The sequence below is a fragment of the Panicum virgatum genome, chromosome 3N (assembly GCF_016808335.1).
Source record: "Panicum virgatum strain AP13 chromosome 3N, P.virgatum_v5, whole genome shotgun sequence".
NCBI lineage: Eukaryota > Viridiplantae > Streptophyta > Magnoliopsida > Poales > Poaceae > Panicum > Panicum virgatum.
Window position 1 is genome coordinate 55861733 of NC_053147.1, and position 26729 is coordinate 55888461.

A 26729-nucleotide genomic window follows, 5' to 3' on the forward strand; every position below is an offset into this window, starting at 1 on the left:
TCTCCCTGTCGGGACGTGTATTTGGAGAACAGCGGGGAGGTGCTGCCGAAATTCTGTCTCGGATAGTAGTAGAGTATGGAAACTAACCACAGCTACACATCTTCGGATGGGTTTAGGACCTATCTTCACTTATTAGAGCATGCTAGACATCGTGTAGTTGGTATTGATTTTTAAATCATTTCCTCACATGGCAAAGGATGGATGACCGTGAGTGGATGTACAAGGGCTAGCAGAGCGAGCAAGAGTATGTTGAGTTTGCTCTAAAGGTCAATGGCTTCTTGAAAAAGGCATTTGATAGAGGACAGAGTAGAATGCCGTGTCCATGTAGCAAGTGTGAAAATAGAATACATCAATCACAACTCAGTATGGGTAAACACATTATCAGAAATGGGTTTGTGGAAAAATATACTCGGTGGATCTGCCATGGTGAAGCCCATCGTGCAAGAGAAGAGGTCGTCAGACAACGCATCGATGATTATGATGCTGAAGCCGGTTGCGCAGACATGTTAGCAGACTTTCATGAAGCACACTTCCAAGAAGTACCTAGAGAGGAACCGCCAGAGCCTACCGCAAAGCAGTATTACGACATGTTGTCTGCGGCATAGAAACCACTCCATGGGCATACCAATGTTTCTCAATTCGATGCTATTGCACGCGTACTGGCCCTAAAGTCTGATTGTGGCATTAGTTGGGATGGCTTCGACAAAATGTTGACGGTTTTTGGTAGTCTGCTTCCGGAAGGACACATTCTTTCAAAGAGCATGTACGAGGCACAAAAACTTCTTCGTAGTCTTAAGATGCCATATGAGAAGATACATGCTTGTACGAAGGGATGTATGTTGTTTAGAAAAGAACATGCAGACGCAAACTACTGTACAAAATGTAAATCATCTCGTTGGCTGGAGGTAGACTCTGGTGACGGTCAAAAGAAACAGCTCCAAATCCCTGTGAAAATCATACGGTACCTTCCATTCATACCGAGAATCCAACGTCTGTTCATGACCGAGGAGTCAGCACAACAGATGCGATGGCACAAAAATGGCAAACGCTACCGTCCTGAGAAGATGATACATCCATCCGATGGTGAAGCATGGAAACATTTTGACAGGCGTAACACAATGGAAGCGGGGGAGGCTCGAAATGTACGTGTTGCATTGGCAACAGATGGATTTAATCCTTATGGAATGACGGCTGCCTCGTACAGTTGTTGGCCCGTGTTTGTTATCCCCCTTAACCTCCCCCCTGGAGTTATCTTTCAACGACAGAACATATTCTTGTCGTTGATAATTCCTGGATATCCGGGGGATAATATGAGTGTGTATATGGAGCCTCTTATTGATGATTTGCTTAATGCTTGGGAGGAAGGTGTATGGACATATGACCGAGCTACAAAGACAAACTTCAAAATGCGAGTGTGGTACATGTACTCACTGCATGACTTGCCAGCGTATGCGATATTATGCGGCTGGTGTGTGCACGGGAAGTTCCCTTGCCCAGTATGCAAGGCAGCTATGAGGTTCATCTGGTTGGCGAAGGGTGGCAAGTATTCTTCGTTCGACAAGCACCGACAATTCCTCCCTATTGACCATCCATTCCGACGTGACATCAAGAACTTTACGAAAGGTGTCGTGGTTCATGACCCTCCACCACAGATGATGTCAGGTGCCGTGGTCCGTGAGTGGTTACAGTCGTTGAGGGTTAAAGAAGGTGGTGGTTTTGTGGGTTATGGCGAAGAACATGCCTGGACTCAGATGTCGGGCCTGTGGAGGCTCCCCTACATGGATGATCTTCTTCTTCCTCATAACATTGATATGATGCACTCGGAAAAGAATATCGCTGAGGCACTATGGGGTACAATTATGGACATTCTTGATAAAACAAAGGACAATGTTAAGGCCCGAGTGGATCAAGCTAGTTTATGTGATAGACCAAAACTGAATATTCCGCCACCCAAAGATGGTAAGAAATGGAAAAAGCCTCCAGCTGAATTCGTCCTGAAGAAGCACCAAAGGAAAGAAGTACTAGAATGGTTCCAAACTTTAATGTTTCCTGATGGGTATGCAGCGAATCTAAGGAGAGGGGTAAATTTATCTACTATGCGAATCAATGGGCTGAAGAGTCATGACTACCACATATGGATTGAGCGGCTTCTTCCGGTGATGGTTCGAGGCTATCTCCCTGACCATGTCTGGCAAGTGCTGGCGGAGTTAAGCAATTTCTTCCGCCAGTTATGTTACTTTTTAATTATGTCACATTTTTTTTCTTTCTCTTTATAAGATCGTTTTGTATATATGTGCTGATTGGTTTACTATTTTTAATTGCAGGTGATTGAAGAAAGATGCCGGGCGGCGGACTTCAACGATCGGTCGCCTCACTGTACAGAAGAATGATGCCACACTCGGATGCTGGTGAGGGCTCCGATAGGGGTTCCGAGTTGGGGCGAGGCAAGGGTCGAGGGAAGGGTGGACCCAAGAGGGGGGAGGGAAGGGTGGAGGCAGGAGGCGTCGAGAGCCTTCGCCTGTACCGCCGTCTGAGGAGGAGGAGGAGGAGGAGGAGGAGGAGGAGCCTGCCCAGGAGCGGGAGGAGGAGTGGCAGGCGGACGCGCAGGAGGAGGAGGGGGAGTCGTCTGAGGAGGAGGACACGACCGAGGATACCTCTACGCCGGCTGTCTGGTTGCGAGGTCCCTCGCGACTCCCAGATAGGCCGATACCTGTTGCCTTGCGCTCGCTGATTCAACCGTGCGGGGATATGTAAGTAATTTGACATGTTATTACTACCTTTTCATTTTCTAACTCGAAAATCACGGTACAAACTAATATTTTCTCTTAATCACTTTTGCAGGAGTTGGACTGTCCTCAGTGGCGGTGCTCACAAACGCAAGGTCAACGACATCCTGGGTCTTTTGTGCAGGGAGCACTTCCCAGGCCTGGTCCACTATCAAGGACGGTACGAGCCGGCCTGGACGTGGGACCACTACATCGCCGCCAACAACGATCAGTTGGATCGGAGCGGCAGAGCCTTTGAGAACAAGGCGGAGCGGGTAAAGGGCGAGCTCTGGGTAAGTTTTTCCCGGCAAAAAATGGTGAATACATCACATTTATTGAACATTTGGTTAATGATGACATGATCCATCGTCTTTATATGCAGGATTTTTACAGGTGTGATGAGGGATACGAGGAGCGGGCGGCGATTGTGGCTCACAATCAATGCGTTAAACTCGTGAAGGACATGCATTATGAGGCGCAAGTCCAGTGCGTCATCAACTATTGTGCACATTTCCTAAAGCAGAAGATCAGGAAGTCTGAGGCGAGGGATTTGAAGCTGACTCGAGAGCAATATTTACAGGTAAGTTCAAATTTATTATAAGATGAAAAACATCGTTAAATGTCTCTTTTCTTACATGTCATGCATTTGATCACGTGTAGGTTCCTGCGTGGTGGTGTCGTAATGACACCGTGTGCTGGGAGCGCATAGTGGACAAGTGGTTCGACCCCGAGTGGCAGGCTTTGCACGACGCTGGCCGGCAGCGGCGATTGCTGATGCCAGGTCCAGCGCACCATCAAGGCAGCCTCAACAACGACGAGTACAGGGCTAGATGGGTACACACTACACAGACTCATTTCTCTAATCTAACGTTCAATTCAGCATAATTTGTAATCAACTTCTTCCTTTTTCGCAGTCGTCCTCACATGAAGGCCAGGAGTGCCCCCCGTTCCTGGGATGGGCTCTAGCCCGCAAGGGCAAGGCGACATCCAACGTCACCTACAACCTTGACGACCCGCCCTCGGCGTACAACAACTCGTCCATCCACAATCGTATCCAGGCGTACACAGAGATGGGAAGACAGGTCCATGGGGCAGACTGGGATCCGAGGACCCAGCCCCTTGATGGAGAAGTCATTATGAGGGTGGGAGGAGGTAGGAAACATGGGCGCTACTACATTGGCGACGGCCTTTTAGACACGGCACTCCCACCCTCTCCCAGATTCGAGCGAGGAGCACGGCCAATAGCCCGGCCATACGGCCACGGCTGTCCGCGTCGCAGCTCCAAGTGCAGGAACTTCAGGTTATTTCTTATTTATTCATAGTTCATTCGTTTTGTACGTATATTTGCTTTGCATTGTAACATTATCATGAACTATTGTAGCACCAAATGCAAGCGCAACAGGCGGCGTACGAGGCGGCACTGGCAGAAGAGAGGAGGATACGATAAGAGAACGAGCAGAAGCAGGCGGCCGAGATGGCCCAGATGTACAACTACATTCGAGGTCTTTTTGTCCAAATGGGTAATCCCATCCCAGCCATGCAATTCCCTATGGCTCCTCCTCCTCCTACTCCTCCGGTGAGTATTTTGAAAACCCTTTAGTTTTTTTTGAAGTATTAGATACTTAGAGAACTTTAGACTTAGAGATTGTGACTTACATTACTCACTTAACGATTTAGGGGACCTACATCTGATCCTTTAGTGCTCTATTATAACTTGAGAACTTGGTTTTTGTCTCACCTGCAATTTACTGTCTTACTTTTTTTGCAGAATCTATCGGCGGCATCGAATACGCCAGAATTGTCGCCGGGCATCTCACCGACTCTCCCACAGCAGTTGTTCCCGCCTCAGTTCGGCGGCGCCCCACCGTTCGACGACCCACCACAGCCATAAACTTGTTTATTTCAATATTTATGGACTTGTGAACTTCTAGATATGTATTTGTGAACTTCTGGACTTTGCATTGGACTTCTGGATGTGTTTGAAGTTATTTCCGGCTAGTTGTGATATATATGTGATATGTAATGCCTGTGATATATATGTTGTGATATGGGGTCCTTTATACGTGAAAAACAAAAAAGAATAGGATCTAGTCCCTGGCACACGGCAAAGTGACCATGTGACTACCCTGGAAACCTAGTTCGCCGTGTGCCAGGGCTAGGCACACGGCGAACTGACCATAATTCGCCATGCGTCATAAGCTAGGCACATGGCGAAACTTACTGATTTGCCGTGTGCCAGAACCAAGGACACACGGCGAAGTCTGAAAGTTCACCGTGTGTCCACGGTGCAGACACACGGCGAACAGACGCCGACGCCGTCAGCTAGCCCGGACGGCGTCTTCTCGCTTTTTTTCGCCGTGCGCCTATATATACACACGGCGAAAAGGTTCGCCGTGTGCGCGACTTTTGACACACGGCAAATAAGGGCTTCGCCGTCCCTGTAGCTGCCGTCGGCGCTTTGCCGTCGGCCACCGTCGGCGAAGTCTTCGCCGTGTGCTTATGGTTCTTCGCCGTGTGCCTCGGGCACACGGCGAACTCGTGGTCTCCGGTTGTGGTGTGTGCTTTGGAAATTCTTATAGACCAGCATAGGATAAAGTCTAGGGGCAAGAATTTGCATTGGTTGGTCGTTGTGCCCAGGAGTTCCCTACAAGCACTTCACAAGGCACAGCTTTGAGAGCTTTTGTGAAGTGTTTGGGGGAACTCTCGGCACCACTGATCATTTAGCAGAAGTTGTGCCATGCCAGATGAGTTAATGCCGGTCCACATTTGCCATTTGGTGTTACCAGGAGTTCCCTACAAGCACTTCATCAGGCCTTGCATTGGCTTAAGGGCTCTTGTGAAGTGTTTGGGGGGAACTCTCGGTGTCACCAAGTACTTAGTAAGAATTAATAAAGATAGATACCATAATAGAGGTGCAGCATGCCAGCACTGGACAATGTTCAGTGTTACCATGAGTTCCCTTCAAGCACTTCACGTGAGGCAACATTCAAATTACTCTTTTTAAGAGTTTTATTATGTGCAATGTGAAGTGTTTGGGGGAACTCTTGGTGATACTCAACATCCAAATGAGTCTAAGGTCGGTGATACTCAGCATTCACGTGAGTTTTATCTAGTGGCAGGACCAGAATTCTTTATGACATTAGAATTACTCCCTCCTTCCACGTTTATAAGGCACATACGCATATCAAGATTCAAACCTTCTCATATTTGACTAATAATTTTTTATTTTTATAGTATAAATTTAATATGATTGGTTTCGTAATCAAATATAGCTTATAATGATTATAAATTTATAATCATAAATGATATAATATATGATAAATAAATGGTCAAAGTATAGTTTAGAAGACCGTGTCATGTTCCATCATACCTTATAAACGTGGAAGGAGAGGGAGTAATAAGCTACTAGAAACTGTGGCACAGCTTTGCTTCACCCTAACTGAGTTGGGCTAGTGTTTGGCCACATTCTAATGGAACATACGATGTTTGGCCACCCTTAACTGTGCACTGATTATTTACTTGATTAGTTCCTTTCTTCCAGTGGATATGTTGCCAATGCATCTGAGAGTGGCCAATTCAAAGGTTGGAGCATATAAGAGTTTGAGTATGCTTAAGAGTTTCAGTCTTTCAGATATAGATATACTCCCTCTGTCCCACAAAGACTGTTTATTTAGCCTTCAAATTTTGTCCCACAAAGACTGTTCATATAGATTGTAGTAAAGTTCATCTAATTAAAGCAATATCAAATACAAAAAAAATAATTGCATAGAGAAGGGTATGAAGCCAATCAAATGCTTACTTTTCTAGTTCCAATGCATTTACAATTATTGGGGATGTTATGGCTGTTGTTGGGATTGAGATCGTGAGGGAGCGGTGGTGGTACTCTAAAGTACCCGCGGTGCTACAGTACCGAGGGAACTGTTCACAGGAGGAGGGCTGCGAGGGCGAGAGAGCGGCGGTTAGGGTTGGGGGCGCTGGGAACTCCGGCCGCGGGGCTTCGCCCACGGCCGGCAAGAGAGAATGGATTTCCTTCTAATCTCTTACTTGATTAGATTGATACATCTCCTCTCCTTATATAGAAAGGTTTACTTGACCCCTAAGCAAGCGACTAATTAACCATAATGGGCTAAGACCCAATAGGCCCTTGACTCCTCTAACACTACACCCCACCTGGACATGCAGCTCGTCCTCGAGCTGCAACCTAATGATGACGCTAACAATGACTCCACTAGACACAAAACGAAAACCTAAGAACAAGCCTTTTACATCTCGGCTTATTTTAAATAAACTGCAATTCTTTATTTTTGACTCTTGAAGATATGGCGGACACCCTCCTTGTGCTGGACCTGCACATAAGTAGCCGCCTGGATCCCATGGAGACCATCGGAATGAGAGGGGAGGACAGGTATCGCCACCGGAAATTAGTCGCAACAGCAACCAGCGGAGATGTCCTCGTGGCGGCCGGTGACGGAACGTGATGGCGCTAGGCAATGTGCCTCCGCCGATGACAAGGAGGAAAGCGTCTCCCTTATCACTGCTGTAGAATTGGAGTTCGCTACCTAGAGCGCGCTTGAAGACAATGGCGAGTTGGCGCGAGCGCTGGTGGCCTTCCGACGGGACAAGGTCGCGCCCCCAATTGCCGAGGTCGATCGCTGTCAAAGCCGCCTCTTGCATCTCCAAGCGCATCTTCTGCAGCCGACGCCGCGCTAGGAGGCCGCGTGCTGCAGCTTGCAGCCGCACCGCTGCAAACACATGGCAGGCATCCTCCCACGCAAACGCCTTCTTCTTCCCGAGCTGTGGCAAGGCTACTGCTGTAGGGACGACTGGATGCCAGCAGCGCGCTGCAACCGGCAGCGGCGGCACCGCTGCCTGGGTGCCATCTACGCCCCCGTAGAAGATGCCCTCGCCGTGCTGCTATGGAGGCACGGGGCTAGGGGCAGTGAACGATGGGAAGGCGGCCGTGAACCTTGACTCCAACAAGGTCAGGCGGGCCTCCATGCGCGCCTCCATGTCGCTCATGCTGCTCAGCAGCTTGGTCATCAGGGCGGCCAGACCCTCCATGGTTGGCGGCGGCGGTGGTGGCTCAGACTTGTCGTCGCCTGGCATATCTGATACCAGATTGTTATGGCTGTTGTTGGGATTGAGATCGTGAGGGAGCGGCGGTGGCATGCTACAGTACCCGCGGTGCTACAGTACCGCGGGAACTGTTCACAGGAGGAGGCTGCGAGGGCAAGAGAGCGGCGGCTAGGGTTGGGGGCGCTGGGAACGCCGGCCGCGGGGCTTCGCCCACGGCCGGCAAGAGAGAAGGGATTTCCTTCTAATCTCTTGCTTGATTAGATTGATACATCTCCTCTCCTTATATAGAGAGGTTTACTTGACCCCTAAGCAAGTGACTAATTAACCCTAATGGGTTAAGGCCCAATAGGCCCTTGACTCCTCTAACAGGGGACCTAGGGAACCAAATAAATAGCTCAGTTTTCAATCACAACTACTATGGCTAATTAGGGGTAATATGATCATCTTCCACTATTAGTAATATGTCTGAAATTTTCTAAATGAACAGTCTTTGTGAGACGGGGGGAGTATAACTTAAGATATCCATTTTTATAGACACAAAGATACAATGTTCCAATCTTTCACCCGTGTTCACACAAATAAAATTGCACATTTGAAGAAGTTGCTTCATATAGACATAACATTTTTTTATGAAATAGGAGGGGTATTCCCCTACTGGTTATATATTAAAAGTAAAAGTAACAAGCAAAGAGTCTCCAAATGTTCAAGATACAAAAAAGGACAAAAAGAAAATCAAAGCTATTACAGAAGGTCTTCTAACCATCGAGACATAGGCTCCTTGTAACGTGTTTTTGCTCTCAAGATAACTAGAGAAAATTCTTTCTTGAAAAAATCCAGGCAGTTTCCTGAGGAAGGCTGCACACCTCTGAAGATATAATCATTTCTTTGCATCCACAGACTCCAGCAAAATATTATCATGATCTCCATAAAGAAGGGAAGATTGAGTTGATCCCTAATTTCCTCCAAAATCATAAAAGTATATGATTCCACCAAGATAATGTCCAATTTGATCCAGCATGATTGGGCAAATGAGCATTGGAAGAATAGGTGGGTAAGTGATTCCTCTGTATCCAAATTACAACAAACACATGAATAGGAGGGCAGATGCATATTTCTTCGTCTGAGCAATTCACGAGTGCTCAGTCTATTCCTGAGAAGGAGCCAAAAGAAAAATTTGTGCTTGTTTTGACATGAAGACTTCCAGATTTTCCTGAAAAATGGGTGTGTTGGCATAGACCCAGTTAACTGTTTGTAGGCTCTAGAGGTGGAGTAGATTGGTGAACCCCAAATGTAGTTCCAAGTATCTTTCTCCACAGTGGCTGGCAAGGTCAAGATATCTTCAGCCACTTGCAACAGTTGTGTAGCTGCCAAAGGTGAGAGGGGCAAATGCAAGAAGTCTTCGAGCTCTTCTGTATTCAACACCAGGTGGAGTGAGATACCAACATTTTTTTGCAAAGGAGAACAATTGTGGATAGTGTAGTCGGGGGACTTTGTTTAACCACAGATCTTCCCAGAAAAGGCATGACTTGCCATCTGCCACATTCACCACAGCAAGCCCTTTAAAAGAGTCTAACAATTTTAAAATATCCCTCCACCAGAAAGATCCCACTCTGTTAGAAGAGTTTGGTAGAGCCCCAGTACTATAATGCCTTTCCCAAATCAGATTAACCCAAGGGATGTCAAATCTGTTGTAGAACTTGTGTAGTTTTTTCAGATGTAAAGCCTCATTTTATGTCTGAAGGTTGAGAACTCCAAGCCCTCCTTCTACCTTGGGTAAACAAACCAGTTCTCAAGCAGCTTTAGAAGGTGATCTATCATTCAAATCTGCCCCCCTCCAAAGACTATGCTTTTTGTAGGTATCCACTTGTTTAATCACAATTTTATGTAACTTGAAAGTACTCATACAGAACATAGGAAAAGAGGAGAAGATAGAATTTGTCACTTCCAATCTGCCAGCCTGGGACAAGAATGCAGGTGTATATGCTAGTCTTCTTTCACATTTTGTCACTAGAGGCAAAAAATCCACCACTTTTGGCTTAGTGAGACCAAGTGGTAAGTCAAGGTATGTGAATGGTAAAGATCCTAGCTCACAGCCTATGAGTTGTGCAAGCTGAGTAGCCCTGTTATCTTCCACATTAATTGGAACCATCATGGATTTTGAGAAGTTAACCTTGAGACCAGTGGAAGTTGAAAACTCATTCAGAATATTTTTAAGGGTTAGTAGCTGATCTTGACAAGCCTCCATAATTACCAATGTATCATCTGCATACTGCAAATTTGGGAAATCTTGGCTGTGCCGGAGAGGAATGGGTAGCTATAGAATATTATCAGACCGAGCTTTGTTTACCATACTCTGAAGAAGATCTGAGGCTAACACATAGAGTAAAGGTGAGAGAGGGTCACCTTGTCTAACACCCCTTTTGCAGTGAAACACCTTTCCAGGAACACCATTAAGCAGCACAGAAGAAGTGCCTGAAGAGAAAATATTTTTCATCCATGAAATCCATCTTGATCCAAACCCTTTGTGTTGCATGATGTTTAGCATAGCATGATGTTCCACCTTATCAAAAGCTTTCTCAAAATCCAATTTGAGTATAATGATCTTCTTTCTGGAAGAGTGACACATATGAAGATATTCAAGTGCCCAAGCTAAGCAGTCCTGGATTGTTCTTGTTTGGATAAAGCCATACTAGTTTTTGTGGACGATTTCTTGAATAACCCTCTGTAGTCTATTTGCAAGAAGCTTAGTTATAATCTTCATGGAAATATTAAGGAGTGAAATTGGCTGAAAGTCATTAACTCTGGAAGGACCATCAATTTTGGGTATAAGCGTAATATAAGACCCATTGATGCTTTGCAGGCAGACATTTCCATCGTAAAATTCCTGACATAGATTATAAAAGTCATGCTTAATAATAGGCCAACATTTTTTTTTGATGAAGTCTGTGTTGAAACCATCTGGACCAGGAGATTTATCAGAGGGTAGAGATGCCACCACAGAATCAATTTCATCATATGTGAAGGGCTCCTCCAATGTGGAAAGGTCATGATGTGACCTCAGCAATGAGTCCAAATCTAAAAGCATTGACGCAAATTCATATTGTCCCAATCTATCTTTATATGCCTCCTAGAGTATATTTGCTTTTGTTTGATGAGCAGCCTGCAAATTACCTAATGAATCTTCCAAAAAGGTGATCAAAATTTTCCTTTGTCCGATAGTGGCATTAGCATGAAAAAACTTTGTCCCAGCATCACCTTTAGTAACCCATCTGATTGTACCTCTTTATTTCCAATAGATCTTTTGCTGCTTTAAGAGAGAAATAAGTCTATGTTCTAATATGTATCTGAAATTCCATTCTTGCAATGACAAATCTCTAAACTCCTCAAGCAAACCCAAGAAGCTAAGCACCAATTTCACATTAGCAATATTAGCTTTTAGACTGGATAGCTAGCTTGCCATGCCCTGATAACTCTTCTAAGATTCTTAAACTTGGCTGTGATCACTTTGGCTGGATCAGACTGAAAGGTTGGCAAAGTCCACCCATGTTGGACTACATTTAAGAATTGCTCATGCTCCATCAAGTAATTTTCAAACCTGAAAACTTTGCCTTTTGGAATGGTTGTGTTAATAGAGATAAGGCAGGGAGAGTGATCAGAGGTTTCCATTGTGAGAGTGGTAACAAAAGTGTCAGGGAAAGAGTTTGTCCAAGATTGAGAGGTAAAAAACCAGTCCAATCTCTCAAGAAGATGTGAGAGTTGTTTATTGGTCCAGGTAAACCTTTGAGCATGTAATGGTAGCTCCACAACTCCTAAAGCACTAAGGGCCTCAATAAAGGACATCATATCAGCTAAATCCCCTCCTGTCTTATTTCTATCAGCTGGTTTTCTAATGAGATTAAAATCGCCTGCGAGTAGCTAGTTAACCTCTGGTGGCATCTGAATATCTTTGAGCCAATGCAAGAAGAGGTGTTTGCCCGAGGCTGTGCAAGGAGCATATATGTTTGTCAACAGCCAGGTGGAGTCATCATGTTTGGAGGTGAGTTCCACAGAAATACTGAAATCGTTACTAAAAGCCAAGTGACCATAAAAAGGATAAGATTTCCAAATGGTTATGATGCCTCCAAAGGCTCCCACTGATGGTAAAAATTCGAAGCTGTCAACTTGTCTAGGACAGAAATTTTTGATGAACTGCAAGTCAAAATTTTCTTTTTTTGTTTCCTGAAGACAGACAATGTCGCAATTGCTCTCTATGATTTTATCCCGAATAGAAACATATTTCTTATCTGAATTTATACCACGCACATTCCAACAAAGAACCTTGCAAGATTTGGAGATTAAGTTGCTATCCATAAAAAGACTGATGGGGGAGAAGAGATATAGATGGCCTAATAAAGATCATCTAGCAAAATAAAGTACCAACAAGTTTGCAAACACATAATCTAAAAGATTTATTACAAACCCAATGACAGCTAACACAAGTAGATAGATGTGCTAAGATAAGATTAGCAAAAGGAGAAATGCCAACAGCTTCAATTCTTGGGCTTCTTCTTCTTAGACTTGTCATCAGCATTGTCTTTGTCAGAGGATTTCTTCTTTGCCTGCTTCTTCCCACCAGGGCTTGCAGGCAACTTTTTCTTGTTCAGTATAGGTGCTGAAATACTCTCTTCATCCAAATTGCAGAAAGATGCTCCCAGATTCCTAATAATAGATGTGGAGAGAGTGGGTGGAGTGATTGTGCAACCAAGACAGCCTTTGGTGCACTGATTATGCTTGAATCCATTTTTCTGTTTTTCCATTCTCTTACTCCTTCTCAAGGAACTGTCCTCAATCAGGTCAGAGACTCCTTTATTTTGCACTTTATCTAGAAGTGCCTTGGACCAAGGACCAGGTGTGGCCATAGCTTTAGTGGCAAGACTGTCCATAGGTGTGGTGGGAGAGGATTCCTGGGGGGAAGCAATTCTTTTCCCTTTTTTGTCTAAAGGAGGTACTGGTGAGAACTCTTGTTCAGGTTCAATTTCCTTAATCTGAATAACGTTTTGAGGTGGAGGCAGATCTTTCAGACATGCAGAAGAGACTGCAGGGCATTTTTCTGGCAGCACAAATGGAAGAGCATCTGACCCATTACCCACAAAGGAGTTCCATGCTGACGATGCTAGAAATTGTTTTGCCCAACTAAAACTGGTAGGGTTCACAAGCATAGCTGTGAAGAAATCTGCCCAAACCTTGGGGATGGAGATAGGAGGTGCAGAAGAATTGGGTGAAAAGAACTGTGACCAGAGCCTAATTGCTTCTGCATTGTTCTTAAAATTCATTCTTTCTACAAAGACAGGATCTGCACTTGGCTCAAGAAGCTCTACAAAACCGAACTGGATAAAATTATCTCCAGGCATATCTTCCTCCACCTGAACATTTTCCTCTTTCTGATTATCCATGAGTTCATCTTTATGGGTTTCATCTGGCATAATCTGAATGTTAGGTATGAAAACTTCCACTTGCACCTCGAGGACAGGAATGATCTGAATCTGATCTTCCTCATCTTCCATAAACTGACCTTCATCATGAATTTCAATAGGGTCTATATTTGGCAGCTCCTGTTCTGCTTCATCAACAGGTGGGACCCTTGTGCAAGATTGTCAAAGTCTCCAAGATCCTCCTCCACTGCCATATTCAGATCAATCTCTAAGTCAGGATTTTGTAGTAAGTCATTAAGTTCAATGAAACCTTCTCTAGGCTGAGGTATAGCAGGAATGGCAAAGACAACAGGAACATTAACCACATTGTTAGCTTCTGGATTAACAACTTGATTAGCATTAGCCTGGATATTGGGTTGTTGTTCTAGCCAAAGTTCCCAATCTTGGGCCATTGCTTGATTATCTTGGGCTTGATTTTTCTGGACCTGATCCTGAGCCTGGGGTGCATCATTTTGATGGGCTGCATTTTGTGGGTTGTCTGCAGGAGCACCATGAGGCCCAATTGGCTGTCCAAAGCCAAAAAACTCAAAGAAATTTGGATGAGCATCATCAGGTCCATTAGGTGGAGGTGATTCATTAGCTGGAGCACCACCTAGAGGGCTTGCCTGGAGTATTTCACATTGACAGGTCCAAGATTCTCCCTCAAAGTTCTCACCCTCTGAACAGACAATGAACCAAGGGACCTCCTCAAGATTAACCACTCTAGCTTTGATGATAATTCTGGCCAAATGGTCTGGATCTTCCTACCAAGCAAGCAGTTTACCAAAGTCTGCAATAGCCTTCTCAATGTCATGTTGCTCCCAAAAATCCAAGTTAAAACCTAGGAGCATAAGCCATACTTCATGATTCATGGTAGAGCGTCTGTTATTCCAACCTTTGTTATGGGCCTTGAATGTAATGTGATAGTTGCCATAATTGTGGGGACTATTATGAATGAGGAAATCACGATCATACAGATCAAATTTGACAAAGGCCTGACCATAAGGGCAGGGTTGCAGGGACCGGTAACCAATTCTCCTATGGTTCCTCAGAAAATCATCAAGAAGGTCCCCAATGGAAGTGAACGAAACTTGCTCTGTTGGAAGAGGCTCAATCGATGCAATCGCAACATCACTATGGCGTCCACGCAAACCCCCAATCACTGCTCTAGACATGACCTTTCTACCCGGAATATCCACTCTGGTGCAACCTCTAGGCATGAATGGACAAGGATCAACAAAATGATAGGCCATGATCTCACCCGATTGAGTCGGAACTGCAGGATTGGGGCAAATTACTGTAGCACCATCGCTTGATGAGGGTTTTCTTGTTTCTTGCGCGTCCAGCTGAGCTGCGCGATCCTGGAGGGAGGAGAGAAGCGACACCGATGAAGCGGAGAGGTGAGCTGGGGCACCCTCCGATGGAAGATTGGGGGCGGAATGTGGCAATGCTTCAGCGTTCTCGACTTGGCTATGGAAGTCGAGGGGTCAGTGTAGGAGTTTCCAAGAAGAGCTTGAGGAAGCTGAACGAAAGAGGAAAAGATCGATGGGGGGGGGGGCGGATAAGGCCCACTGCTCAGTGAAGTGAACCAGCCAGGATAGGAGGAGAAATCAGCCGTAGCAATCGATGGAAAGGAAGGGAACTTCTCTGACAAACACAATCCCGGGAATCGAGGCAGGAACCGGCAATGAATGGTGACATGGCCTAACCTGAAGCAAGCCAATCAACGCACTCTGGATGCACACATGGGCCGAGTATGGCTATGGGAGAGGCAACGGGTGCATTGATGCTGGCCCAAATTAAGGCTATTGAGTGCAAACTGCGGGTGTTTCGCCGGTGATGGGTGGGCCTGGGAGGAGTCAATTTGAGAGCCCAAGTTGAGAGACAAATTCAAATTTAAACCACCCGGGAATTTAGCTCTAGATTCCGTGTTCGTCGCTGGCACTGTGTTGTGTGCAGAGCTTGAAGAATGAATTGGCTTCCAAACCTTTGAATAAGACTTGACAGTTGACATATTCCTTAGAAGATCCATGGAGTTTAGGCGACTAAATGCAGATGGACGCTTATGATGGTGTGAGTGACCAAGAGGAATTGCATTTGCGCCCGATAAAGGTGGGGAATTCTTAGCAACATCAGCGTAAGAACGCTTATCTTTTTTGGAGAGAACCTGAACACAAGGGTGATGAGTGCAGGTAGCATCAACGATAAAAGAGTTTGCAAGATGCATCCCACGTTCATTCCACAGATTGAAGGCTAATTTACAAGTGGGATTGGTGACAACACCCAATTTGTAAACCATGAGACCCACATCTCGGGAGAAAACCGTGAATTTAAACATCCAATCTTGGATTTCAACCACCGCAAATTCCGATGCAACACCACCCAAGATGGATTGGAGAATAAGTCCCACATTTTTCTCATTGATTTTTAACTTAGATCGAGCAACGGAAACAATAAGCCAGAAACTATGCTCATCATTAGGAAATGGCGAGTCACAGGAGCGCCAAGGAGCGATGGTACCTTGTTGGAGAAAGCAATCCCCGGAGAGAAATCGAGGATGGAAGAATCCATAGTGAAGAAGGAGGTCAGATGAAGGAGCCATTAGGCGAGATCGCCGTAGGGAGAGGAGTGGAGACTCTCGCCACGGTCATTTTCTCGCTCTCGATGTCAATGTTTTTGCGCCTCTAATTCGGATTGGTGCGGCTCTTATAGACATAACAGTGCTTCAAAGAAAATAATGCAGGAGGCCAGCCTTTGAAGATTCTGAGTTCTATGCTATTTAACTGAAGTTATGAGCTATTAGCAAGTCGTACTGATACTAAATGTATTGTTGGATAATAGTTCGGTACTAAATTTGAGGGTGAATTACATTTGTTTGATTGTTCTTAGTAACTACCTGTATTTTTTAATGTCCGATTATTACATATTTGTTTGTTATCATGAAGCAGTTGGGGACTCGATGTGATTTATCTAGTTTTATGTACCAGAATGGGATTATCCTTGCAAGACTAAGCACATCTTTGCTGTTATAATTGAAAAATTAATATGTTTGTGGTATGTCCAAATTAGGATTTACGAAATCAAAACCAAAATTAATCCCAAGCAATGTAGGAAAATAAAAAAAATTTAAATTATCTTAAGGGACTTGGTTACAAAATATACATTGTTTAATATCAGTAGGAACACTCATGTATCTTATTATAATGCAATTTGGAATAATATGTGATTGTGAAAAGGCGCTATCTAAATAATAGAATCATTACTTAGTAATCCAGACTTTCATAAATTACATTAGTTTGGAATCTAAGAGTTGTTGCCACAGGGAATCAGGGATGCGTATATGTTAATTTAAATCAAGAACCATATAATAGCTATATGTCTTATTAATATTTTTTATACAACTTCTTTGTTACTAAAGAGCATGCAAGGGCAAATGCAATTTCTTGATAAACAAAATCTAGAATATTAGAATAAATTCTGGCGGAAATTTTCAGGCCAAACATAAATTCTACTATCTATCAGCACGCAAAGGCACACAACGGGAATAGAGGAGGAGGTACCTTCAAAGATTTGTTATTATTATACACCTGGAAGCTTGGCATTTTGCCTAACATCTTGCAGGCACTGGAGGCTCCGACAACTGCAGAACTGGAGGGACACCATCTTGGCGTCGACTTGCAGCTGTTCGAGTTGCTCGTGGAGCTCACGTTCCGTCTCTGCACTGCAGCCTTTATCGAGAGGGAAGCAATGAGGTTCTTTTGTCACTGCCGTCATGTTGCTCTGCAGCTATTGAGGCTCCATGGCCGCGGTGTGGAGATTCAAGGTGCCTTGCGACGAAGAGAAGCCCACCGACATCCTATCCGGGGGTGGTTCCGTTGTGCGTCGATGACCGCGGAGGCGAGGCCGTGAAAATGAGGCGACGTGCGACGTGGCCCAATAAGAGTTCGAAAATTTCACCAACTTTAGCTTTATGATGAAATGAAATACGTGGCATTAAATGGCGTGACAAAGCACTTTGTATATGCGCAAAAGTTTTAATAGGTGAGGGTCGTGCGAGCGTGGGCCGGGCCGGAAATCTTGAAATCCGCATTTAGTGGGCCGCAGCTCAGAGCTTCCTCTCCCCGATGGCGCCGCCGCTCGCCGGCGTCGTCCGCCTCGCCGCGGCCTCCCGCGTGCTGGTCCTGGCCCTCTCCCTCCTCGCCCGCCTCCTCTTCCGCCCCTACGACACCTCCGCATCGCTCAGCCCGCCCTGTCTCTCCTGTTCCCCCTCCACCGCCCCCTCCTCCGCGTCCACGAATCTCTCCGCCGCCGTCTCGTCGCTGGCCGTCTGGGATGGCGTCCACTTCGCCCGCCCCGCCGAGTGCGGGTACGAGTACGAGCAGTCCTTCGCCTTCCTCCCGCTCCTCCCGGCCTCCCTCGCGCTCCTCGCCCGATCCCGTAAGCAGAGCCGCGCTTCCCTGCCCCTATTTGTTCGGATGCCGATGCGCGCGCTTGATCTGATCTTGTCGTGTTGATCGACCCTTCACCCGTGCAGTGTTCGCGCCGCTGGTGCTGGTGCCGGTGCTGGGGTACAGGGCCGTGCTCGTGCTCTCCGGGTATGTCCTCAACAACGTCGCGTTCGTTGCCGCCGCGGCCTACTTCTACAGGTGATCGACGTTTGATGAACTCTACTGTTTACCTGTTCGTGTTCTACAGGTGTTTCTATGCGCTTCATGTACTGTATTGTCACTTGCACGCCTAAATTGGGACATCTTAAGTCATTCATCGGTTCTACTAGGTTCTTGATTTGACTATGCTTGATAGCGTCACACTTTGGAACTTGGTAGCTGTGTTTCCTGTGTATTGTTGGAGTGGTGCCAATTCAGTGGTTTTGAGCGAACATGTTGTTTGGTTGCTTCATGAGATAGTCTGCTAATCTTTGATGTGTTTCGTAGATTGAGATTCTTGTGAACTAATTTCCCTGCTGTGGCGGTCACTGGGTTTGTCTTGTTTTACAATATGTTTTGGTAGTTGCAATGCAAACTCTGTGCGCAAGTTTTATTTAAGTGCAGTCGTTGCATGTGTAGGACAATCCATCTCTAGTTGCTAAAGTTTGCAGTTTTCCTCTACTCAATCATGTTTGATCATATGGTTATGAAAGGTCGGAAGTTAAACCAACTCTTTCCGTGCATATTGCTGCATTACTAAGGCAATTATCAATTCTTATTTCAGATTGTCCATGATGATCTTGAAGGACCAAAGAGCAGCTTATCGAGCATCTGTTCTGTTCTGTTTCAACCCCGCTTCTGTGTTTTACTCGTCATTGTAATATTCTTTCCCTTCGGACCATTACTAGCAAAGAAACTCATATGTTCGGCATACCGTAACAGAAACGTAAATTGTTGTTTTGGCAGGTATTCAGAAAGTCTTTATGCACTGTTTTCTCTTGGAGGACTGTTCTACCTGTTTTCGGGTGCTAATACTGTTGCAGTGATAATGCTCGCTCTCTCTGGTTCAGCTAGGTCAAATGGAGCACTTAATGCTGGTTATTTCTGTTTTCAGGCCTTGCTACAAGCATATGATGCTGCTGTCCGAAAGAAAAGGCCCTTGGTACGTTCCACTTCACTTGTTATTGTAAACAGAAATACTTGACATGAAAAGACTGGACGACATGTTATATTGCGTTAATTTATCTTTTGTTTCCATAAGATGCAATCAGCATAGACATGCTTATCTAATAAGTCTTCTTTCTTTTATTGACCAGTCGGTGGTGCTGGCTCTTGTAGCTGCAGCTTTGCGTTCCATTTTCATATTTCTACCATTCTTTGCTTTCCAAGCATATGGATATTTGAACATATGTGTACATGGGAGCTCTGAGGAATTGAGGCCATGGTGCAAAGCAAAAGTTCCGCTTTTGTATGGCTTCATTCAAAGCCACTACTGGTAATTATTTCTATCTTAAAGTAGCATAATTTTATTAGTCAAAGCTAGCATCCTCTTTGTCCTTGCTTACCTCTGGAATTCTACTAGGGCAGTATTGCATCACTTTATGTATGATTATATGCCTATACAGGGCTCCATGCGTATTTTGATTGATGATTTGTTTTTTACAACCGTAAGAACTAGATGCCCATCTTTCGTGGATTTGACTTGCTTGTTCCTTTGCTGTTCATCCTGGGATCCATTGCATTAATTGTTAACTAATCATCTTATGTGCATCAGTCTGCTTGGTTGTCATATTCTGTTATGGCAAGTGGGCCGGGCCACAGGCCTAGGCCCACAAGTACTGCGCGTGAACAGTACCGAGGGTACTGTAGTGCCGCCATAGGTTAGGGTTTAGGATAAAGATTAGATTACTTAAGGGTCAAGTTTGTTAGGCGCCTTGTCTATAAAATGCTGCTAGGAGTCCTAGGGTTAGGCAAGTAGAAAATAGATCAAAGAAGCAGCTCAGAGCCTCCAGAGGGAGGGCGAGTTAGCCGATCTATCCAGCTGTTCTAGTATGGATAATCAGTCCACATCAACTTGGTATTCAGAGCTTTTGATCCTGCGACATTTGCTTCCGCCGCCGCCGCCAAAATTCCCACCCAATCCCACCCAGATTGCATCTGTACGCCCCCTCCTCAGATTACAGCTACTCATCGACAAGCCATGGAAACAACCACCGCAGTCCCCAAGATCCGCATTATGACCTTCGATGGCAGTACCGATCCACTTCTCTGGTTGCACCGCTGCAACTAGTGCTTGGACGCGTGGGAGACACCGGAGTTCCTGAAGGTACGGACTGTTTCTTTCAAGATGACAGGCCCAGCACTATGGTGGATCGACGAGATCGAGAGGACCATCGGCGTACCTACATGGCTGGAGTTCACTGGCGCGGTCCGCCGACGATTTGCTTCGGCTCCGACATGTGCACCCCCGCCGGCTGAATTCAATGGGTTGTCGCTGCCGGCGTCTTCATCTCCCACCATCGCCGAGATCCTCGCCAAGATCGACTCCTTCTGCGCATCTTCTTCGGCATACACTGCGGCCACAACAACAGGGGTGGCTGCCGCTACATCTCCTCCATCGACGGCCGCGACATCAGCAACATCAGCTGCGCCGCCGGCATCACCTCCTGGACCGCCGCTGGCCGCGCCGTCTCCGCCTGCAGCGGTGGCGCCCACGCCGTCGGCGCCAGCCCCATCTTCACTGGGGGCCCTGACGGTGATGCCTCCGCCGTTGCCCGCCCCGGTGACACCAGTTGCGCCGCCCGCCACTGTCGATCCGCTCGTGGGACGGGATCAGCAGCCCCCGCCCGTCCTGGATCCATCGCCGCCAGTCCATCGCCGTCAGTCGAAGCTTTCCACGTCGGCGAGCATCCTCATCAGCAGGGTCTCCGTCCATCGCGGATCTGGCTGCTCCACCTGTCGAGGTGTCGTCCGCGCTCCTCCTTGGGCCGTCTGTCGCGGCTTCCGTCCTCCATCGCGGTGGATCCATCTCCGCCCGCCGCCCCCCCATCCGCGACTGTCCGCCCGTCCGCGGCCTCCTGCACGCCATCCGCGCTCCTTCGTCGTTGGCGACCCGCACGCTGTCCGCGTGTGCCTCTGCCCATACGCGGCCGCCCACGCGTCTGCGCGCGCCTTCGGGCGTCCACGGCCGTCCATCCACCTGCTGCCGCCCATCGAAGGCTCTCCAGCGCCACAGATTAGGCCGCCCGCCGCCCCGCGGCTGCGCTCGTCTCGGCGCACGAGCGCCTTGCTGGTCTGTCAGGGGGCTTTCAGCGCGCTCCTGGCCGCCGGGAGTCTGCCCCTTGGCCGGCCGGATTCGCTTCCGCCCCTGCCAGGCGTCCGCCGCTGCGGGTGCTCGTCTCGGTTCCCTGCCAACGGGGATTCGGTTCCCGGCGGGATCCACCTTACCACCAGTAAGGATGGATTCGGATGTTTATTCGAATGTCAGATTTTTGGTCATTTTTCTTCGATTATGGACAAATAAAATATAGAATTTACTATGTAAATTCATAGCCTTATATTTAACATTGATCTTGTAAAGATTCATAAAAACTAAACCTCAAATTTATCATATATATTCTCAAATAATAAATATAAAAATTCGAATACGGATCGGATACGAATTCGAATCTTTTTCACCTTTTTAATTGTAGGGAGCAAATAATACATAAAAAAATCTATACAAAATTTTATTCTTTTGTGTAATAATATGCTTGATAATATAAAAAAAGATTAGCATAAAATTTTAAGCATATCTATTTTAAAATATCAAATTTGTTCTAAGAATTCGGATGTCTAGATCCATCCTTAACCACCAACGGTCCCTATACAGTCTGGCCACGGTGGCGAGGCCCAGGTGGAGCTGCTGCAGGAGGCCGCGCTTCCAGTCCTTCGCGGCGCTTCACCCAGCAGTCGTGCCTCTCTCAGCCCCAGGGATGCGCATGTTTCCGCCGGAGACCACCGCCACCGACTGCATCCAGATCGTCGCCTCCTTGCTCGCAAGGGAAGTACCACCGGCAAGTTGCGCCTCCATAGATGTGGCGTTCGCCGCTGCACGTCTCCATCCTCTACCCCAGGGAGGAGTGTGCTCTGGGCACCGTACAGATGGCTACACCAGGGACGACACCCTTCGCGTCCTTGTATCCGTGTGCCAGCGCCTTGCTGGTCCGGCCGTGGCCCCCTGTGCTCCATCACCCGCTTGGAGTCCCTCGCCAGAGCAACCAGTCTTCGCCTCCAGGATTGCCCCGTCGGCACCTCGGGAGGCTGACTGACTGGGATCAGCCCAGCTGCGACCTCCATTATGGGCTGCTTTGGGTTGACAGCAGGCTCATCGTCAGCAGCTCTTCGGCGTCGTTCAACTGCTCCCCACCAGCAACATTGGCTCCAGCCTGAAGTCATCCCGTCTGCGCCAAGTTCGTAAACTCCAGCTCAAGGATGAGCTGTCTTCGAGGGGTGGAGAAGTGTTATGGCAAGTGGGCCGGGCCACGGGCCCGGCCCACTTGCACTGTGCGTGAACAGTACCGCGGATACTGTAGTGCCACCATAGGTTAGGGTTTAGGATAAAGATTAGATTACTTAAGGGTCAAGTTTGTTAGGCGCCTTGTCTATAAAAGGCTGCTAGGAGTCCTAGGGTTAGGCAAGCAGAAAATAGATCAAAGAAGCTACTCAGAGCCTCCAGAGGGAGGGCGAGTTAGCCGATCTATCCTGCTGTTCTAGTATCGATAATCAGTCCACATCATATTCCCGTGCTAAGTAAGATGAACATGGTTACAAGACAATTAGTGCAAACCCATCCTCATTTGTTTTCCTTTGAATTTTATTGGAATATTGTGATTTTCACCATTTTTCTAGGATGCAGCTGTTGTGTGCATTTTCTGAAGTCAGCATATTTTACCTCTCTAGCATGCATAACTGCTCCTTATAAGTTACTTTTGGTTTCTTTTTAGGGGAGTTGGTTTCTTGAGATACTTCGAAGTGAAGCAGCTGCCAAACTTTCTTTTGGCCTCACCAGTATTGTCGCTTGCAATTTATTCGATCATTCATTACACAAAAATGCTTCTCCAACTTTTGCAAACAACTAGCATTCACAGGCAGATTATCACTGCTCTTGAGGAAAGGTCAACTGAGTCATATAAAAAAACAGATGATATGACAGTGTTGAGGAGTGAATTTTCTGCTGGACTCACTAATAAAGCTCATGGTACTATTACAATCTCAGTGATTTACGTTTTACTTTCTTTTTGAAAAATTATTGGTCATTAACAATTTTTTCTTGGATTATCTCGATGCCAAGTCTCTTTGAACTGACCTAACAAATATTTTTCTTGAAATTACATGTGAAAAGAATTTTGTTATTGAGGATAACCGTACAATGTTGGAGTGACCTATGGATATAATTTTTTTTGGATCAATAGATAGGCATAAAGCTTTCATACCTACCTTACAATATTTCCTTGACAGGAAACTCTAAGGTTAAACAGAGAAAATCAGTGGCCACCGAGACAGCTTCTGCAACGTTCCATGACACACTGTCGGCTAACCAAAATGTCAAGGACAATCAAGATGAGGGCTCCATATTACTTGTTCCATTTGTTTTGCATCTGGCCTTCATGACATTCACAGCTTTCTTTGTAATGCACGTCCAGGTCAGTACATGCTTTTCCTCATTAATAAAAGCTTGTATGGAGGCCCTACTGATTCATTGCTTACATACCAACTTCTGTTTGATGAAGGTATCAACACGGTTTTTGTCTGCTAGTCCCCCGATTTACTGGGCTGCTGCTCACATTTTGGCTTCCCCGAACTGCTCCTCCAAAAGATGGGGCTACTTGATATGTGTTTATTTCATTGCGTACATTCTTCTAGGTAGTCTACTGTTCTCCAACTTCTACCCCTTCACGTAGGAACCGTGGCATTCCTGGTTGCAACATCCAACAGTGAACACCACAATGGATTTATATAGTGCTCATCTGTTTATCGCTTTGGGTGCATTAACTCAACTAGTTGGAGCTAAAGGTTTCCGTAGGTAGGCGCTCCCCAGGTTCAGCAGATATATATGTCGATTCACTTGTTTGAAACTTTGCTAGGTTGACAGTTTCTTTACATTTATAATATATCAGCCAATGTATTACTCGTTCTACTTGTTGGAAAATGTTTTTGTTTGATGTGGCTGCTTCATAGGCTTGAGGTTCAAATTAACCATATTCAAGTTTAGATACCTTCTGTGAAAGTTCTGGTCTAGGGATTGGCAATGTTTACGAGGAAATCAGCACATGGCAATAACAGTGATGAACTTCTGCCAAGTTAAATTTCCAAAAAAGTTTAGTATTAATTCCAAAATCTGATAAAGGGCGTACCTAGTGCCGTAGGCTTCCCGCACTGTGCGGGGTCTGGGGAAGGGTTGTTTTTTTAAGCCCCAAGTCTTACCCACACAAATGTGCAGAGACTGGGGCTCGAACCCGGGACCTTCCTGTTACAGACGGTAGGCTCTACCGTTGCACCAGGCCCGCCCTTCTAATTCCAAAATCTGGTACGGTACAAAATTTCCAAAATCTGATACAGTACAAAATTTAGGTAGTACATGTTCAGATCTCATAAGTCACAAGGCCTGGAGGCAATCTCTGGAAGAAGTTACTAAACTGAGCATAGAGGTGATAAATATTATTCATCAACTGTGAGCTTTCAGGTTACATCAGAGATGTTCAAACAGAGCAGACTCATGGCAATTGGCAAAGACTTGCGCATGGAGTGAACACTAATGTGCTCGAAGATCCAGATTATTACAGTGGTAGCTGCATCTTCTCAAAAACAATTAGAGCAAGGGCCATAAGGGGGGCTTTAAGTCTCTTCCATGTCATCAAGAGACACCTTTAGAGACATATGCTACAATAACCTGTCTTTTAGATTGTCTCTTGTAGGGTATAGGAACATTAAATTTGTACATACAAAAACAATAACAACTCATGAAATGCGTGCACAAGAGACAGATTGGGCTCCAAAATTGACTCTTGTGCTTTGTTTTCTGTGCTGGAGGTGTCTCTTAGGTAAGTGAAAGGATCTTTGGATGTCGCCTAGAGGGGGGGTGAATAGGCGTTCTTAAAATTTCTGCAGATTCCAGCACTTAAAATAGAGATTAGTACACAGACCGGTCAAAGACTTAACCACATAATACAAAGGACAACCGGTCAGACCGGTTGTGTGGACCGGTCAGACCGAACCTATGCAGAACCTGCCCGAAATCAGAGTTTCTCCCTTCTTTGGCTCTAGCACAAATGTAACTTGGTGTAGTGTCTCTACAGGTTATATCAAATATATCTCTAGTCTCTGCACACGCAAAAACAACACAACCAAATAGATCGAAGCGGGAGCACAAAGTAATAGCTAGAGAAAAGAGTAGTGAGGCAAACTACAAAGGAGACACAAGGATTTGTTTCCCGAATTTCAGATTCACCAACGTGAATTCTACGTCTCCGTTGAGGAACTCATTGGGCTTGAGTCTTGCAACTCGATCCCTTGAGTTGGGTCTTTTTCAACCACTCCTCCTTTCCACTATCTTGATCCTTTCCACCAAGGGGGCAAGATCACGCCCGCACAAACTTGCCGCTGCTCACCACACCGTCGGGAGCTAGCCGGCGACACCTAGCCGTCTAGGAGGCTCACCTCCAAGAGTAACAAATGCAAATATGAATCTTTGACAGAATCAAGAGTGCTCGAGCTATGGTTGCTCTCAGCTGCTCGAAATGCAGCTCTCACAATGATCACTTTGCTCACACACACTCAATCTCTCAACCCAATCCAAGGATATGCAATCTAGTTAGCACAACTCACAAAGAGTGTTGGGGAGAGCTAACTGGTCAAGAAAATGCCTCAAGAAGCTCAGAAGAATGCCAAGAACCAGCAGCCCTCAAAGGAGAGGGCTAAGGGGTATAAATACAACACTTCAAAAAACTAGCCATTGTTCTGTCAGTACAGACCGGTCAGACCGGTCCCCCAGACCGGTCAGACCAGTCGGTTCAACTAAACTAGCCATTGGACTCCGACCGGTCAGACCGGTCCGGGCCAGAGAAGCCCAAACCCGGTTTACATGACTCCACTTGATCCACCAGGTCAAGACTTGATCATTCAAGTATTTCTAAGTTATTTCTCAGAGGTTTTCTCTCAGGATCCTCACATGGGTTATCTATGAGCACTTTTGACCGAGTCAAATAATCAATGTTGCATCCCTCTTGATAGTACGGCATACCTATACTCAAGATTAAATATGAAACACATTTCATCCACTTGAGTTTTGAATCACTTCATCTTTGTCATACTTTGATTTTCTCAAACTTGGGATTCCAACATTGCATAATCTTCTCTTTTGAGCAAATTCATACTTGAGCTAGTGACTTAGAGTCCCAATACATTTGCAAATCAATCCTTGGATCCTCAAGTCACTCCAATAAGATATTTGATGCATTGCATCGCTTCTCACAACAAGGCTTGGATATGATTCTTCGAACACCCCACGGATACTAGCACTTCACCTTAGCAATTCGCACACATGGTGAGCCGTCGCTCCACCAAAACTTGCTTAGTCCCTCGCACTAGGTATCTCGGTTGGTTTCTTCATCACTTACCCTTGCTATGTTGAGTTAAGCTTTGCACACCATTAATGAATTCCATATACCATTCTCATATCTTCATTTCTTTGTCTTGCATTGTAATCATGAATGAGAACCATATTTCATGCATTGCAAGCTTCCATAAATAAGACCAATATATCTAGCTCACAAGTGTATGTCTCTTTTATTTTTACTAAACCATGAAGTCTTGCAATAATGCTTTCAACAATTTGTACTTCAAATATGCCAAGCCATAAATAGAGACCATTTGATAATATTTCATGAATACTTGTCTCTTGCTTTCCTTCACAATATGCTTGACTTTCAACAATAAGCTTCTCTTTTATTTAATTCTTTTTTACATGAGTT

General features: G+C 45.8%; 2 protein-coding genes across 3 annotated transcripts; both read left to right on the forward strand.

Annotated features, from left to right (window-relative positions):
* The first annotated feature begins 2764 nt into the window (after positions 1-2764).
* LOC120667912 lies at positions 2765-3959 on the forward strand. The gene is made up of 5 exons (XM_039947899.1): positions 2765-3058; positions 3148-3345; positions 3426-3599; positions 3680-3847; positions 3918-3959. The coding sequence occupies exons 1-5, from the start codon at positions 2765-2767 to the stop codon at positions 3957-3959; spliced, it is 876 nt and encodes a 291-aa protein (XP_039803833.1).
* A 13392-nt stretch (positions 3960-17351) lies between these two features.
* LOC120666247 (GPI mannosyltransferase 2-like) lies at positions 17352-23921 on the forward strand. Of its 2 annotated transcripts, XM_039946045.1 has the most exons (8): positions 17352-17728; positions 17826-17937; positions 18503-18595; positions 18685-18880; positions 19035-19213; positions 22704-22957; positions 23218-23402; positions 23490-23921. In XM_039946045.1, exons 1-8 carry the CDS (start codon positions 17416-17418, stop codon positions 23658-23660), a joined length of 1503 nt encoding a protein of 500 aa, XP_039801979.1. In that variant the 5' UTR covers positions 17352-17415; the 3' UTR covers positions 23661-23921. The 2 variants fall into 2 exon arrangements, with proteins under 2 accessions (XP_039801979.1, XP_039801978.1); XM_039946044.1 differs by having other exon boundaries at positions 23218-23921.
* Positions 23922-26729: the final 2808 nt, after the last annotated feature.